The 17040-nt window shown below is 34.9% G+C and overlaps 2 protein-coding genes across 3 annotated transcripts; both read right to left on the reverse strand.

Annotated features, from left to right (window-relative positions):
* Positions 1-1971: 1971 nt before the first annotated feature.
* LOC110685026 (amino acid transporter AVT1I-like) lies at positions 1972-4664 on the reverse strand. Its single transcript, XM_021861484.1, has 2 exons — positions 4464-4664; positions 1972-3229 (listed from the first exon to the last, which is right to left on the reverse strand). Exons 1-2 carry the CDS (start codon positions 4600-4602, stop codon positions 2088-2090), a joined length of 1281 nt encoding a protein of 426 aa, XP_021717176.1. The 5' UTR covers positions 4603-4664; the 3' UTR covers positions 1972-2087.
* Positions 4665-5259: 595 nt separating this feature from the next.
* LOC110685027 (amino acid transporter AVT1I-like) lies at positions 5260-9258 on the reverse strand. Of its 2 annotated transcripts, XM_021861486.1 has the most exons (4): positions 9008-9258; positions 6711-6810; positions 6382-6561; positions 5260-6273 (listed from the first exon to the last, which is right to left on the reverse strand). In XM_021861486.1, exons 1-4 carry the CDS (start codon positions 9095-9097, stop codon positions 5414-5416), a joined length of 1230 nt encoding a protein of 409 aa, XP_021717178.1. In that variant the 5' UTR covers positions 9098-9258; the 3' UTR covers positions 5260-5413. The 2 variants fall into 2 exon arrangements, with proteins under 2 accessions (XP_021717178.1, XP_021717177.1); XM_021861485.1 differs by having other exon boundaries at positions 5260-6561.
* Positions 9259-17040: the final 7782 nt, after the last annotated feature.

The following is a 17040-nucleotide window of genomic DNA, read 5'->3' on the forward strand; positions in this document are numbered from 1 at the left end:
GTTACCTGTTGACAACAAATGTGAAAGTCTATCTTATCTAATAACCATTGTAAATTTGTAGCCTTGTATCTCCATTAAGGTATTAATAATAATGTCTTAATTAAAGTTCAGTTAATCAAATAATAATCCAATAATCCCACTCTTCGTCAATGTTATTCGGTCAAATATAAGAGCCTCAAAATGACTAGAATATGATCTTGTACAGAAGAGGTCAAGTTGTATACTTAGCTTCCACTTTGAGTTTAATAAGACTATAAGAGTGAATAATATTTAAAACTTCCAATTTGTATGTTTTTAGACTCCCTAGTCTCCCTTAGTATTTAATTTAATTCCGAAAAATTCAAAACAAAATAAATTATAGAGATAAAGGAAATAAAAACACGTTTAAAACAAATGTTAGACAACTTATCTAGGCATACATACAGTCTCTTACATTATTTAGAAGCAGAGGGAGTAAAATAAGTGACATTCCTCTTTGGCTCTTTGTATTAAACTTACCATTTTTGTCTATCCATTTATGTCATTATCAAATTTATTGAGTGAAAAAAAAAACAAAAAACAAAAAAAAAACAAAACTTTAAAATCATAAGAATATCTTCCCTAAAAAAAACACAATTAGTCATAAGAATATCTTAGTGTGGATGAGAATATATGTGGTTTTATATGACAACTTAGTATTGACTTTTCAAGTTTTTTATGGCCATGTTGTACATTACAGACTCGTTCTTTTCAGCTTCTTTCTAATACTTGGCTTAATACTTATTCTTATCAAAATTAGATCAGATAATCAGTTCTGTTCAGAAATTTTGAAATCAGACTAGATCAAAACTTTTACTCATTGCTACATATAGAAACCTTGTACCTTTTATTGCGTATTAAGAGAATTTATGAAAATTACAAAAAAAAAATTTAAAGTGTACAATTAGACAAATCTAACAAGATTCGATATAGTTTTTTTATTTTTATTTTTATTTTTTTTTACCGTTAATGTGTAGTTAATTTATATTAAACCTGACATGAAAAATTCATACAACACCAAACTAAATCTTTTTAAAACCAAACCAAACTAAAAGTAATTAATTCTGATAAATAACTTGTATTAAAACCCAAATACTCGGTAGCTAAAAGAAAATTTAAACAAAAAATAATCTTAAAACAGTCAACCTACTATCTGTTTGACTTAAAATCGGCCCTATTTTTATCAATCCTTCGTTTAAAACAAGATTTATTAGTATGATATACATTTATACTTGTATTATATTGTTGTATAGTTGTACTACGTATATGCTTACTCGGTTTAGGCATCGATGCACATGCACGTTTACATCCGCACATGTAATTTCTATGTTTGCCAAAATTTAATTCGATAAGAAATTTCGTCTTCAAATAAAAGATGTAAGATTGATGATTGGTTTTTTGGTGTTTAGAGAGCCACACGAGTAGGTGATGAAAATCGATTCTTAGATCCTCTAAAACCGAGAGAGAAGTTCTAATCACCTAGTTATCTTTCACTCTCAAAACTGATGATTAGTTAATTGCATACTTACATTGGCAGGAAGAAATCATACATTCACACTCAGATACTCTGCATATATAACCAGAATGCATAATTGATCACTTTTTTAATATATGCAAGGATAATTAATTAACTACGAACATTTGTTTTCGTATTGATTTAGTTTAACTTTTGGAAATTATTCTTGAATTGATGACTAAACCATACCATCTGGATTCCGGGCCTATAAGGCAGCAGTTGATGCGATTTGCATATGGACTAAGTGGTATGTTAATGGCCCATCTAGAATTATTATTGTTGTATTGGGTCATGGTCTCCTTTGGGCTTTATTAAACGGGCTAGGTTAGTGTTAAGGACTTGAATTAAGGTCCTCTAACCTATTTAACTCTGAACACAAAGACACAAAACATTTATCAGCTCTACTTCTAGTCTAGCTAAAATATTCATGTTTCTCACGTGTCAAGTTTCATATCATAGATATATAGAAACATTCAAATAATATATGATATATGTTATATATCAAATTCTATTTGATTGAAATATTTAATCCTAATTGCAAAGAATAAAAAGATTAATGTGTGATTTCCACATATATATCAAACAGTGATATGTATGTACCAGATATCAATAACACTAAACTTATACACACAATGCCCCATATGAAGATACGTTCAACTGGTCTCGGCTTAGAATTGGTGCTTGAAATCTTCAAGTAACATAAGCATGGGATTGTAAGCGCTGCAGAGGTGCAAAGCAATGCTCCCATGAGAGACAATAGGTAGCCGAAGAACGGAAAAGCCAATGCTATAACTACTTGTGTAGCAACCAAGGTCAATCTAACAATATAGTTGAACCATCTAGTTTGGTAACGCCTAGGAAACCAACCTTCAGTCGAAATTACGACAGGCTTCAATAATAGTGCATATTTCACCAAAGGAGTGATCAATGTAGTGTAAATTGCAACATTAGAGCTCAGTTTTCTCGTTGGAAGGTTCAAAGTTATTTGTGATTCGACACTTGAACCAAACATCAAGCATCCTAACACGGCCATTGAGACATAGATAAAGGTTGAGAATGCGAAGCTCATGAATAAAGCCTTGGAGAAATGATGTTTTTTCTGCATTGAGGTATAAACTGCAGGAAAAACTGTTTGACCACTATAACATAACATGTATAAGCTAGCCGCCGTTGTTATTCCTTTCCAATCGAAGAGGGGAACTTGATTTTCTACTTGAGGGAATTCAATGCCATCAAAAACTCCAACACATAAAATTGATCCGAGTATTATAAGACTAGCTAAAACACCGGCAGCAGAAATGTAAGCCAAAATGCTTAGGCTATCCAATAAAACTGTTGGGAGAAGAACGAGCGCGATGATTATAATGAAGCATGAATTGCCTTCGATTGTTATTCCAAATGCACCAATTGAAAATTCCGGGAATAATTTGTGTAGATTATCTCCTTCCGAGATTAAGTAACTTGTTGTAGCCATATATAGATCTCCGTAAAGAACAATCGATACAATTATGTTACCAACATTTCCAAAAGCGTACTCACCTACCTGTGAATAAGTTTTGATACTTGGATCTACTTCCATGCATCGTTTTAGTAGCAAGCTCGTGTAGGTAGCTACCCCGGCTATGGCGAAAAGCACGATTAAGCTTAACCAACCTCCATGAGCTAATGCATAGGCGACTATCAAAACTCCATTGCCTAATAAAAAGGAACAAAATAACTTAAAACGGTTATGGTTAAATACCTTAAAAAGCTTAAAATGTTGTGAGCATGGTTACATCATTTGTTATCCGATATGATTGTGAGCATGATTAATCGTACCAAATGCTTTTTTTTTCCCCTTGTGTATCTTATTATGAATAATACTAATAATAATTCTCCGACAAAGATAATTTACTATCTCAACCTCTTTTACATCCACACTTTTTTTCCTTACTTTAAGTCTGTTCACATTTACTGGACTGAATTGATTGGAGTTGAACTGAACTGATTAAAGCTGAATTGAATAGAGATGAAATGAATATTTTATGAGAGAAGGAAATTCGGAGCTGAACTAAACTAAACTGATAGGAGTGAACTGAATTTAAGTGAAGTGAACTGAACTGATTAGAGCTAAACAGAACTGGACTGAAATAAACTGAAATTAAACTGAAGTGAACCGGCCCTTTATCTATATATATAACACTTTTTTTCTAAACCACATTTTATTCACCTAACTCATTTTAATTATCCACCTCCTTTTTAGTTGAATCAATCCATTTAATATTCACTAAAACAAGCTAGAGTTGTGTAAGTGGGCATATATCTATCAGGCATGACATGCAACCAAAATTAAAATAAAATAACATACACCGGAAGTAGTAGTAGATAGAGCTACAAGATAGCTAAGCTAGCTAGATAGTTATTATTACATATTAATCACCTAATCTCCACTTAACTAAATTAACTTTGAACTAAATAAAACTCATTATAATTGTCTACATAGAGTGTGGATAACACTCATTAACTCTTATTGAGTATAATATATACGGAGAAAGAGTAATAACTCTTGGATGAGTTTTAAAACGAGATCTAAGCTTATTTTTTCAAGGAGGCACGAGGATGCGATGAACTAAAATTTAATCCCAAATTTTGAGTTATAATTTTAAATATTTTCTCCCTTATTACGTTATTAGAGATTTTACATTAACTAGAATTGCATCAATATTCAATAGTTTTAATCGATTTTAAGATTTATATAGCCAAAAAAAAAAAAGCAATAATAAATAGTAATGATACTTAATCTGTTCATTTTTCTTCTTTTTAAAGTGACTTAAAGTACCTTTACAAAAAAAAAAAACCTCAAACATAAATAACAATAAGGATCGAACCGAAAAGTGTGAACCGAAAATGAAATAAAAGGGAAAATTTTTTTAAAAAAAAAAAAACCAACCTAGTATGACGTTGATGCCATTAAAAACAGTCTTCAAGAAAGAAGTGTTGGATTCTTCAAGTGAAGATTCATTATTGTTGGCCTCTAACTCTAGTAATGGTTGTGTAAGAGAGGATTTCATTTTGCTCTTACTCTCCATCCTCTCTTAGTATTATGGAAACAAAAAAAGAAAAAAAATGTTGTCGAGTGGATTTTTTTTCTTTCTTGCTTGATTCATAAATTAAAAGAGTGTTGTCGCTATTTCTAAAGACATTAATACCCTATTGTGACGTTGACAAATATTTTCAAATAACAAGTTTAATTTGAGGATCACGTAACTGTGTTATGCACCACTTATTTTTAATCTAAAACAGGAAAAGGTACGTCCATTAAAAATAGTCACTAATTAATGTGCTAATGCACAATAATTACATAAATATTTAGATAATTTTTTATTTAACTTTTGATACAATGTTAGTATGTTACAATCCCACTTATATATAAGGGCTAAAGTAAAACATTTATCATGAGATAATATTTAATTTCTAGTTATCAACTTAAACTTTGTTGTTTTTACCTTATTTTTATTAGAATAATCTTCATAATTTATCATCACTTTTGTATCTTAATTTAATACTCAGCATGGATGGTAACAAGGTGGTGGTAGGTAGATCTTTCTTCTGCATCACTACAACCCTTGTAGTTCTCTTTACACCAGGACAAAAAATATTAGTAATACTCGATCTTTTTATTAACACCTTTTCACTCACCATCTTCAACCACTTAGGGGACTAATTAAGAGTCACAAGAGAGCTCATTCAGTTTCATTGTCATATGGATTAGTATATGCACTCAAGTACGCTTAAAGAAGCATATAGTAGTATACATTTAAGCATCTAACAAGCAAGGAGTACCAATACTTTAAAAAAGAAAAAAGAAAAAAGCCGTGTGACACAAAATTGCATACAACGTTATTGTGTGATTTCCACCAATATATCTAATATTGATGTGTATGTGCCGGATATCAATAAAACTAAACTTAGGCATACAATGCACCATATGAAGAAGCGCTCAGCTGGTCTCGATTTAGAAGTGGTGCTTGAAATCTTCAAGTAGCACAAGCATGGAATTGTAAGTGCAGCAACGGAGCAAAGCAATGCTCCCATAAGTGACATGAGATATCCGAAAAAAGGCAGCGCCAAAGCTATGACTACTTGCGTAGCAACCAAGGTCAATCTAACAATATATTTGAACCACCTACCATTATGGTATTTGCTAGGAAACCAACCTTCTGTTGAAACTACGACAGGCTTCAATATTAGTGCATACTTCACTAAAGGAGTGATCAATGTAGTGTAGATTGCAACTTCAGAGCTCAGTTTTCTCGTTGGAAGGTTCAAAGTTATTTGTGATTCGACACTTGACCCAAACATCAAGCACCCTAACACAGCCATTGAAACATAGACAAAGGCAGAGAATGTGAAGCTCAAGAGTAAAGCCGTAGAGAAATGATGTTTCTTTTGCATAGAGATATAAACAGTAGGAATAACTGTCTGACCACTAAAACAAAACATGTATAAGCTGATCGCCGTTGGAATTCCTTTCCAATTGAAGAGGGGAACATGATCTTTTACTTGGTGAAATCCAATTATTCCTTCGAAAACTCCAACCCATAAAACAGATCCAAGGATTAAAAGACTAGCTAAAACACCAACCGCAGAAATGTAAGCCAAAATGCTTAGACTATCCAACAAAACAGTTGGGAGAAGAATTAGAGCAACGATTACTATGAAGCATGATTTGCCATCGATTGGGATTCCAAATACTCCAACTGAAAATCCAGGGAATAGCTTGTTTAGATTATCTCCTTCCGAGATTAAGTAACTTGTAGTAACCATATAAAGTTCAACATAAAGAACGATTGATACGATCACTTTACCAGCATTACCAAAAGCATACTCGCCTATGTGAGAATAAGTCCTGATCCTTGGATCTACGTCCATACACCATTTAAGTAGCAAGCTCGTGTAGGTAGCTACCGCGGCTATGGCAATAAACAAGATTAAGCTTAACCAACCTCCGTGAGCTAATGCATAAGGGACTATCAAAATTCCATTGCCTGTTCATGATATGAAAGTATATTCATCAGTCTCATCTTGTAATATATACACAAACTTAAGCTGCCCTTTTTATATAGAAAAAAAAGCAATAAAATCATTAAAAATAGAAAATGTTGATTAGAAAGGAAAGAGAAATTTAAGAACAAACCTAATATGACGTTGATGCCATTAAAAACAGTCTTCAAGAAAGAAGTGTTGGATTCTTTAAGTGAAGATTCTTTGTTGTTGTCCTCCAACTCCAATAATGGCTGTGTAAGAGAGAATTTCGTTATGCGCTACTTAGTCACTTACATTCTCCATCCACACTTTATATTATCAAATCGAAAATGCATGTCCTGATCATCTTTAAAATTTGAATTGCACGTCTAATATGAATGCATATCCATCTTCTCATCCAAATAGTCGCACTAATTAAGCTAGTAGATTCATAGACTTGGCAATCTTGACTCAACCCAATTGGCCCGACCCAACCCGACCCGACCCAAAAACGTCAACGCGAAATAGACCCGAATACAAACTGACCTGACTTGACCAATACCCGATCTAAAGTGGAGTTCGTTGACCTGAACTTGACCCAGTACCCGAATTGACCTTACCCGAAGTTGACCCGATATCCGAATCGACTCGACCCAAAGTGACCCGACCCGATCTTAACTCGAATTGATTGACCCGAAGCGATCCAAACTATACCCAAAATGACTTGGCCCAAAATTAACTGATACTCAAAATGACCTAACTGATTTAGAGCTTAATTACTTCACCCGATCGATTAAATGCTTATCAAAACTAACCTAAGCAATACAGGTTTGTGCAGTTGTGTGTATAGTACTGTTGAAAAGTGCGTGAAATAATTTTGTACTCGTGATTCATAAACAGTTCCACTTGATTAGGAACACTTGTTATTGTTATTATTACTATTACTCTTTTTTTTTTTCTAAGTGTTACATTGCAAATTTTCAACTATTCAAAATTCACATTAGTTTTTTTTTTTTTGTTTTTTTTTTCAATTCGAAAAAAAGTTAATTTGATTTTTTGACCAATTAGTCAATTATAGTTATTGTACATATGAAACAATATAATCTTGTTATCTTGTGTGTATAGCACTAGACCTAGAAAACAGGTCATTCAGGTCGGGTTCGAGTCCGGTCAAGTTCGGGTCAGCAAATGCTCGGGTCGGGTTCGGGTTGAGTTGGGTCGATTCGGGTTTCGAGTTAAAATCAAGTCAGCACCTCGGGTCAAGTTCGGGTTGGGTCAGGTCAAGTTCGGGTAGTGTCAATTCAGGTCGGGTCTGTTCGGGTCGGGTCAATTTTTAAGATCAATTTTCAGGTCAATTTTGGGTCGGGTCAAATTCGGATCGAGTCAATTCGGGTAGGGTCTATTCGAGTCAAGTTTGTGTCGGGTCATCAAAATAAATTCATTTTAAAATAATAGTTGGAAAAATAAAGTAAAACCGCTAAAAAAATATAAAAATCATGAGTACTATTACGTAGGAAATAAAGAAGCACTAAATTAAGTAATTCACTATTTCACCCTATTCACTTAGGATTCGGGTCATTTCGGGTCGGGTCACTAGTCACTACGGGTCAATCAATTTGGGTTAAAATTGGGTCGGGTCAAATTCGGGTTTCGGGTCAATTTCGGGTCAGGTCATTTGGGTCAATTTCGGGTCAGGTCATTTGGGTCAATTTCGGGTCAGGTCACTTTGGGTCATCAGGTCATGTTCGGGTCAACTCTATTTCGGGTCGGGTTAGTTCGGGATTGAGTCATTTTCGGGTCAACTTTCGGATTACGGGTCAACTCATTCGGGTCGGGTCAATCAGGTCGGGTTAGGATTGCCAGGTCTATATAGCACTGTTAGAATTGTCATCTAATGAATACTTTAATTTATTAACACTAGGCTAACGTGCGCATTCTCAATTGTTATACTTTATACTTATTTTCCAGATAACTATAATATATTATTGGTCTGAGTGACCCGTTTGTCAGGTTTACTAAATATATAGTATAAAAATTACCCTTTTTAAAAAAAATGAAAATACAAATGAATTACCTAAGTTTAGAATAACTACTCTAAAACCTCTCATATAAGTTAACAAGATATGAGTTAGCAAGTTAGAAATTTTGAATGGAGTAGTGGGTGGGGGGGGGGAGGTGGGGGGGAGAGAGTAACATAATCTTTACTCTCAAAGTGCTCCTACTGAAAATAGAACTCTTAAATTCAAGATTAAAAGTCATTTCCTTACCACTAAATCAACTAATATAACACCTGTACTTTGAAGTATTTGTTAGCTATTAATTAATACATTCTTATGAATAACTAACAAGTCTATTGCGAGAGATTATTTTAAATTGACAATAGATATTTGCTCGCTACATGCATAATATGAATATAAAAGAAGTCAGATAATATAAAATGAAGAGCGAGAGAATGTATGTAGTATATACCTGGTATTCGAAACTTGGCATGTCTAAAATTGTGGTTTTTGGTTGAACTTTGTTTAGCCAACCAAGCTTTGAGGATAAGATAGAGCACATTGGTAGCTTGGAAAGTTGGGGTTCTTCTTCAAGATGTGTTTCTTATTTATACTTACTACTCATCATGGAACAAAGATTAAATTAAAGTGCGTCAAGTGTTAAGAGTTTCAGCACGTGCTTAATATTTAACAGTTTGATATAATATTATAATTGCGAAGTAATTTTTTATTTAGGTGATACTATATATAATGATTGGGTTACAAGTATAGAACTTGAAATGACTCGAGCTATTCCTATCGACATTTGTGTGGTGCCATTCAATTAACGGGATTACTCAAGTCACAGCCACACCAATTGTTTGTTTGTTTTTTTTGCTAATAAGGGATGGGTGGTTGAAATTGGTGCTTCTTGTTTATACAGGGAAACCTATGTAAACACTATGATACTTCTTCCGTTTTTATTAAGTTTACGCGTTTAATTTAGGTACGTATTTTAAAGAGAGGAGAAAGAATGATAAAACATGTGGCATAGACTAAATGCAAATTATAAAACTTAACAAAAAAGAAAAGGTGTTAGTTGGTCACCCACCTTGACAGGTGGCACGCACACTCTACATTAGTATGATATTGTCCGCGTTGGGACTAGCCCGCACGGATTTATTTTGGGTCACCTTTTCAATAGGCCTTATACTATTTGGAGTATTCACTCACTTATAAGGAAGTCCTCTCTTCCTTATTTCCTCCATGTGGGACTTAGGGTCTGTTCTCTTCAGCTTATTTTCAGTTTAGTTCCTTTCAATTCAACTCAAATAAGTTCAGTTCAATTCAGTTCTTAATTTCATTCTCTCATAAAATATTCAATTCGATTCAGCTGCAATAAATTCAGTTTAGTAAATCAAAACAAGCAACAGTATCATGTATTAGTGTACTACAGTAATATGAAGTTGTGCGGAAGGATGGAGTACGTAGCATCAAGTAGACAAGTACCAAACAAAATATATTAGAGGCCGGATGTCTCACATGAATGGTAAGACTTCTTTTTTTTATTATTATTTTTTACTTCTAATTTTTGAGGTTCGACTCTCGTTCAGTAATATTGCTTTAAGGCTTTGCACCAATTGAATATTGAAAATTAATTTTGCTCTTGTATGTATTTTTATGAAGAATTTAGATTCTATATAGGACATAAGGATTCAATGTACACATATACGTGTAGTAAAGTCTTACAATTTAAAGGATTTTTTTATCATTTATGATGAGCGTTATTTATGGCGTTCAAAAGAATAAGATTTAGGTTCATTTTCTATATTTTCAAATAATTTTCTTAGTTTTATTTGGTTTCCCGTTTTAATAACTTTTTTCGGTTTTCGTTTAGTTTTTACGAGTTCTTCTTATTTTTAGTTCTTAATTCGTAGCTTTAGTTAGTTTTATTTTATTTTGTTTTCTTCTTTTAATTGGTGTTTTGTGTAGGTGGTTGTTCGGGGTCAATATACCACTGAGGTTAATATTAATTCACCATATACCATCAAAAACTTTCAAATTCACTGTATAACCTTCAGTTTTATGAAAAATGTCTCAACATGCGTGCCCTTTTCGTTAACTCGGTTATTCATTAACGTTAATTGTGCCACGTTAAATAGGCAATCGTATATCAAATCCTACAAGTTTAGGAGTCGAAGACTTTCTTTCAAACTAAGGGTTTTGAATAATGTCTATGTGTACTCAAATACGAGTAATTAAATAACAATGAAACTATAAAATTAAAGTACTCACCCGATTGTGAACATTTATAGCAGCAAATGTTTCATGGGTGGATGGATTTAAGTTACACGATAATGCCTTTGAGGAATTAATTAATACTTTGTAATTAATTTATAAGTAGTCAATAATGTAAGAATTTTTAAAACATATAAGGATATATATTACGAAAGGAACCCGAGCATCGTTTGGGGTACATACTATTGTACTAGTGATAGATATTCTAGTAATTAAAATATTTGTAAATATGTTTTGAGATTTCCTAACATTATTAGCCCTCATATTTGCAACATTTTATACACGTATTAATGGAATACACTCGAATTTGAAAAGTTTTACATAATGTAACATGATATCACAACTTTAGTTTTTTGGATCTAGCTTCGCAATTTTATTTTATCTTTTAAGTTTTTCACCCAGTGGATTTTTTTTTTCCCGTTGAGTTTACCAATTTCTTCTTTCCATGGCACCAAATTAATTCGGCCCACCCACTTTCTGTCCACTCTTTAAAATTAATTGGTTTACCAATTAGTTCTCTGTTCTTTATTCACCTTTTACAATTAATTTGGTGTACCTAATTTCTTGCTGCCATCATGGGTAAAGATGGTGATCCTTTTTCTTCCGACTTTCACCCCTGCTCTAGGTTACTACTTACTAGGTGTTAATAATATCAAGAATGTTATTCCTCTTATTCTTGATCGAAAAAACGTACGATATTCAAATTGGGTAGAATTACTTTGAATGTCATGTGCACTCCTTTAATGTGCTTGATCATATTGACCCTAAAACGCCTAAGTTGTCGGACTTATCAGATACTATGTGGAAACGTCTTGATTCCGTTGTCAAGAACTGGATCTATGGTACAATTTCTACGGATTTGCTTGAAACAATTCTATGCAAAGGGGATACGGCTCAGCAGATTTTGAACAAACTCAAGGCCATATTTCAAGAGCCGTTTATCTTGAATATCAATTTAATGCCCTGCATCTCTATAATTTTACACAAATATCTTCGTATTGTCGTCAACAAAAAAACTTAAAGGATCAACTTGCCAATGTTGATCAACCCGTATCGAAACAAAAGTTGGTTATTCATTTGGTTTCAGGCGTTGCAAACACCGACTTCGATACCGTGGTTGCTATGATTCAACAAACAGAGCCCTTACCTTCGTTTGAAACGGCCCCATCTCGGCTCTTACTTGAGGAATCTTGTCGTGCCAACGACACTAGTGTCACACCTTCATCTTTTGTGGCACAAACCAACAGCCTTGCTCAACCTGCCACCACACCTTCCACTCAACATTAGCAGACCCAGTCAGCCGGTCGTGGTGGTGGCTATGTTGGTTGTGACCGAGGGCGTGGCCGTGGGCGAAGCAAAGGGCATGGTAGAGGACAACAGCTCCAACAACAAGGAGTAGGGGTGAGCAAAAATTCCGGGTACCCGGAATTGAAACCTAAACTGATTAGGATCTGGCGGGTCCGAAACCGAAATTGGACCCGGTGGTTCCAATTCCTGGTAATAAATTAAGGACCGGTTATAACCAATTCCAATTCTCAAATTTTTTGAACTGGAACCGGTTGGGTACCCGATTACCTAATATATGCTAAACTAAATAAATTTTAAATAATTAAAATATGTTGAATGTATCTAATTTGTAAATTAAAAAAGTATTATTCATACCTAACATAAATACAAATAGCTTAATGCATATATAAATATAAGTATTAAACGCTAAAAATGAACCTAACTAAAATAAGAATTATAATTTGTATTATATTTTAACAATTACATACATAAGTGGATACCCGAAATCGGAACCTGTACACGATGGTTCTAATACCAATTCCTAAAATTTAGGACCCGGTTGAACCAATTCCAATTTCGAATTCGAATTGTAGGACCCGGTTCCAACCAATTCCAAGTCCGGGTCCTAAAATTTTGACTGGGTACCCGGTTTGCTCACCCCAAACAAGGGGTACCACAATGGGGTCACTCTAGGCAGCACCGCCACAACAACCTCAAGCCTAACAACCATGTCCATATCCCCAACATCAGTGGGCTAGTGATATGTCCATTTTATATAATGTTTTACCCCCGTCCCTTGGTCGTTATTAGTAGTGTTTTTGGCTTTTTCGGGCCACTTTTATTACTAATTTGTGTGTTCTAGTGTTTTCGTAGTTTTAGTTGTATTTTACAGGAAATTGCACTCTTGGAGCATTTTCCCGAGCTTTATGGATCAACTACGGAAGCTGGAAGGAGGCGACCACTTTTGGAGCTCAGGATCGGTGAGAGCCGGTGATTAAGGGCTCGGTAATTGGGATCCCGAGGCATTTGGACCAAGTATTCGAGACCCGAGAGGAAATCCGGATTGGGCCGAGAAATCTAGCCCAATCGAAGTCCAAGCCTCAAGGGGAGCAAAGACCCGATCGGGCAACCTCTAGCCCGATCGGGCGCGGCAAACCATAGTGCTGTGCATGCTAAGGCGCGCCCGATCGTGCGAGCATCTAGCACGATCAGGCGATGCTGCTTGGGAAGAACGCGAAGAAAAAGGCGCGCCCGATCGGGCGCGCATTTTTAGAAGACCTGATTAAGTTAGTTTTAATTCTTGTTTTAGAAAATGTTTAAATACGATTTTGTACGGAATTATTAGATTACCTTCTTTCTTAGACTTTCTCTCTCTACTTAGTATTTCTCTCTCTCTCTTAATTACTCTATTAATTCCAGATTTCTTTTTGGTAACAATTTCTTCTCTCTTAATTTCAGCTATTTTACTTGCTTCTTTGATTATGCCTTTATTTGGTTATTTGATTAGTTTAGTTATGATGATGCGTGAGTAATTTCATTCTAGGGTTTATGGGGATCCATAATTAATATGAAGGGATAGTTTGTTATTATTGATTATTGATATTGCATGATAATTTCTTATTGAATTGTTTTAATTCTTTGCAATTAGATTATGAATCGAGCAGATGTAATTTGATTGTGAATGTTTAGCTATGTTGAATTGATGAATCGAGCATATGTTAATTTAATATCAAAGGCTATTTTCAATAAGAACTTAGATCTAGTAAATTGCGAGAGCCTGTTAGATCTATGTTGATTAGTAAATTGCGAGAGCCTGTTAATCATGTTATTTGTGCATTGTTAATTATTAATTACTTCGTTCTATCCCGGAATATTAATTGTTGGTGAACCTGTGACCCTAGGCTTCCTTATTATTGTTTCTTTTCTCCATAAACTTATTCTTCGTAGTATAGAATTTATTCCCTAAAATATTGGTTACTGAGATAATTTAGACTATAATAATTAATTAGGAGTGAAAAGACTTGTTTCCCTGTGGAGTTCGACCCTACTTCCCTAGCTACTTTAGTTAGAGGACTTAGGTTTTTACTTTTGATTAGGGGATACGACTTTACCCTGTCAGCTAGTCAACGCCCCTCATATCCTGCTCCACCAGGCATTAGGCCAGCCTCTTGCCGCATGTATTGCTGGGCCAAGCGAGCCCATCTACTTACCAATACCAGCAAGCACAACCATAGTCATACTACAATTCGGGCCCAGATTACAACTCGGCAATGATGACTCCCACAGATCTCGGGAACGCTTTTACTACAATGGGCTTTCAGAATTATGATTCATCGTGGTATACGGACTCCAGTGCTACTTACCACATGACTAATTATGCTGGTAATCTCTTGCCCCTTTTTACACTACAAGAAAACAACCAAATAACGACGGAAAAATTCCGTCGGAAACACCCTGTTTTCCGTCGGAAACGGTGTTTCCGACAGAATTCCGTCGGAACGGGTTGTCGCAATATAATTCGTAGGAAAAAAAGCTTTTCCCGACGAAATTTCCGTCGGAAACACTATTCCGACGGAATTCAGTCCGCCGGAAGATATTTCTAGGGCTGGGAAAATCTGTCGGAAATCTGGAAAAAAAAAATAACAAAAAAAAAGCCTACCCACCACCGCACCACCATCCACCACCCCACACCACCAGCCCCCCTTACCCAAACACCGCATCACCATCCACCACCCCACACCACCAGCCCCCCTTACCCAAACACCGCACCACCAGCCCCCCTAACGTACACCACCACCCACTACCCAACCACCAAAACCTCCAACAGAACCCCCTACACACCAGATCCATCCCCTAACCACCCCACCACCCACCAAAAACCACCACCGCCAACGACAACATACAATCACAACCCGAAAATAACAAAAAATAAATAAAAATAAAGAAACAATTAAATCTCAACCTAGTAAATTAAACACCACCACCACTAACTCAGTAAATTAAACACCACACACCACCACCAAAATCCCCCAAAATCGAAAATTAACACCCAAAAACAAAAATTAGCCCATAAATCTAAAAATTAACAACAAAATCGAAAAATTAACAACAAAATCGAAAAATTCCACACAAAATAAATCAATTCGTTTAAAAAAAACATTAATTTTATTACAATTATCTAATAAAATTCATAAATTTACATAACAATTACAAAAAAGTAACTAGACCTACAATCTAACCTAAATTAAAACTAGATCTACAAAAAAAAAAAAAAAACCTTGAGAATGGGTGGCTCGAGATGGTGGTTGTCGCCTTAGTAATTGTTGCGTCGTTGTTGTTGCGGGTTGATGTTTTTGCGGGTTGAAGTTATGGTGGTCGTCGTTGTTGTTGCGGGTTGATGTTGTGGCGGTCATCGTTGTTGTTGCGGGTTGATGTTGTTGGGGGAAAGAGGCGAAAGAGATTGAAAGAGAGGAGAGAAGAGGAAATGGAAGAGGAGAGAAGAGGAAATGGAAGAGGAGAGGCGAAAGAGATTGAAAGAGAGGAGGAGAAAACCAGAAATGAGGAGAGAGAAATGAGAGAGAAGGAGAAGTGGAAAAAGAAAGAGGCGGAAATAATAAGAGTTGGGGGAAAGAGGCGGAAAAAGATAGGGTTTGGGACTTTTTTTTTTAAAATTATTATTCCGACGGAATTTTCCGTCGGAAAGTTCCGACGGATTTTTATTCCGTCGGAAATAGTACTTTCCGGCGGAATTTTCCGTCGGAAAGTACATATATTCCGACGGAATAGAAATCTGTCGGAATTTTCGACGGAAAAATGTGTCCGTTGGAAGCAGTCCATCGCTATTTACCTGTTTTCTAGTAGTGTTAATTTGAGCATTCATAATTATATTCAAGTAGGATAAGGTCAACGCATTCCAATAACGGGTTATGGTCATTCTAGCATTGCTAATAAATCCCTCGCCCTTCGTGATGTTTATTTAGCTCCCCAAATCATCAAAAATTTAATTTATGTTCGTAAATTTACCGATGATAAATTTTGTGTCTATAGAGTTTGATCCTAATGGTTTTCCTGTAAAGGATCTTCGAACGGGGAGAATTCTAACTAGATGTAATAGTATGGGGAACCTCTATATATCCGGTTACAACCACGCCATCAACCTGTCTAGCTACATCTCTCACAGCCTTGTCTTTATCTACATGGCACAACCGTTTACACTACAAAAAAATAGACATTTAGCAACATATCAAATCCGTTGTTAGATTGTACTTTTCTATTGCTAAAGATAGGTAGCAATAGATTTTGAAACAGAATTACTCTGTTGGCATAACTGTTGTCGCTAAATGAGACTAGCGACTTTGTATTTGTTTTCCGTTGCTGAACTTAGCAACGGATTTTTATTTTCATCGCTGGTTTTAGCAACGGATTTTTATTTCCGTCGCTAGTTTTAGCAATGAATTATTTTTATCTATCACTGTTACTAGCAACGAAAAAAAAATCAATCTTTTAGCAACAAAAAAAAAGAAAAAAAAAATCGCTGCTCATATCAGTTGATTTTTATGAAGAGTTTTAAGATTCTATAAGGATATATATTATATACAATGTTCACATATATGTGTAGTAAAGTAAATAATTTAAATTCCTCCAATGTAAATATAAAAAGTGTTTCATAAAGCTCGGCTCAATTTTTTTTTATCAGGAAATTAACTCACTTTTGCATGATATCAATTTAGTGAACCCCTTTAACTACTTAATATGTAGTTAGTACACCCCATTTGCTAATTTTGACTCATTCACTTTTATTTCAATGTTTTACTATACCCATACACAAACATGTTTACTCAATCTCTCATTATTTACAGAGTACAAATGAAAGCTATAGTTTGTTCAACTGCCAGTCATTCATCTGTTGTATCATGGTCCTAAATTGGCCTCGTAGATGTT

Source organism: Chenopodium quinoa, unplaced genomic scaffold (assembly GCF_001683475.1).
Source record: "Chenopodium quinoa cultivar QQ74 unplaced genomic scaffold, ASM168347v1, whole genome shotgun sequence".
Taxonomy (NCBI): domain Eukaryota; kingdom Viridiplantae; phylum Streptophyta; class Magnoliopsida; order Caryophyllales; family Amaranthaceae; genus Chenopodium; species Chenopodium quinoa.

Bases quoted from the DNA above. Each gene is read 5' to 3' on its own strand.
- LOC110685026 (XM_021861484.1), bottom strand. From the start codon at position 4,602: ATGGAGAGTAAGAGCAAAATGAAATCCTCTCTTACACAACCATTACTA. The intron at 3,230-4,463 runs GTTGGTTTTTTT...CCTTTTTATTAG, and splicing joins TGGCATCAACGTCATACTAG to GCAATGGAGTTTTGATAGTC.
- LOC110685027 (XM_021861485.1), bottom strand. From the start codon at position 9,097: ATGTGCTCTATCTTATCCTCAAAGCTTGGTTGGCTAAACAAAGTTCAA. The intron at 6,811-9,007 runs GTATATACTACA...TCTCTTACACAG, and splicing joins TGCCAAGTTTCGAATACCAG to CCATTATTGGAGTTGGAGGA. The intron at 6,562-6,710 runs GTTTGTTCTTAA...TATCATGAACAG, and splicing joins TGGCATCAACGTCATATTAG to GCAATGGAATTTTGATAGTC.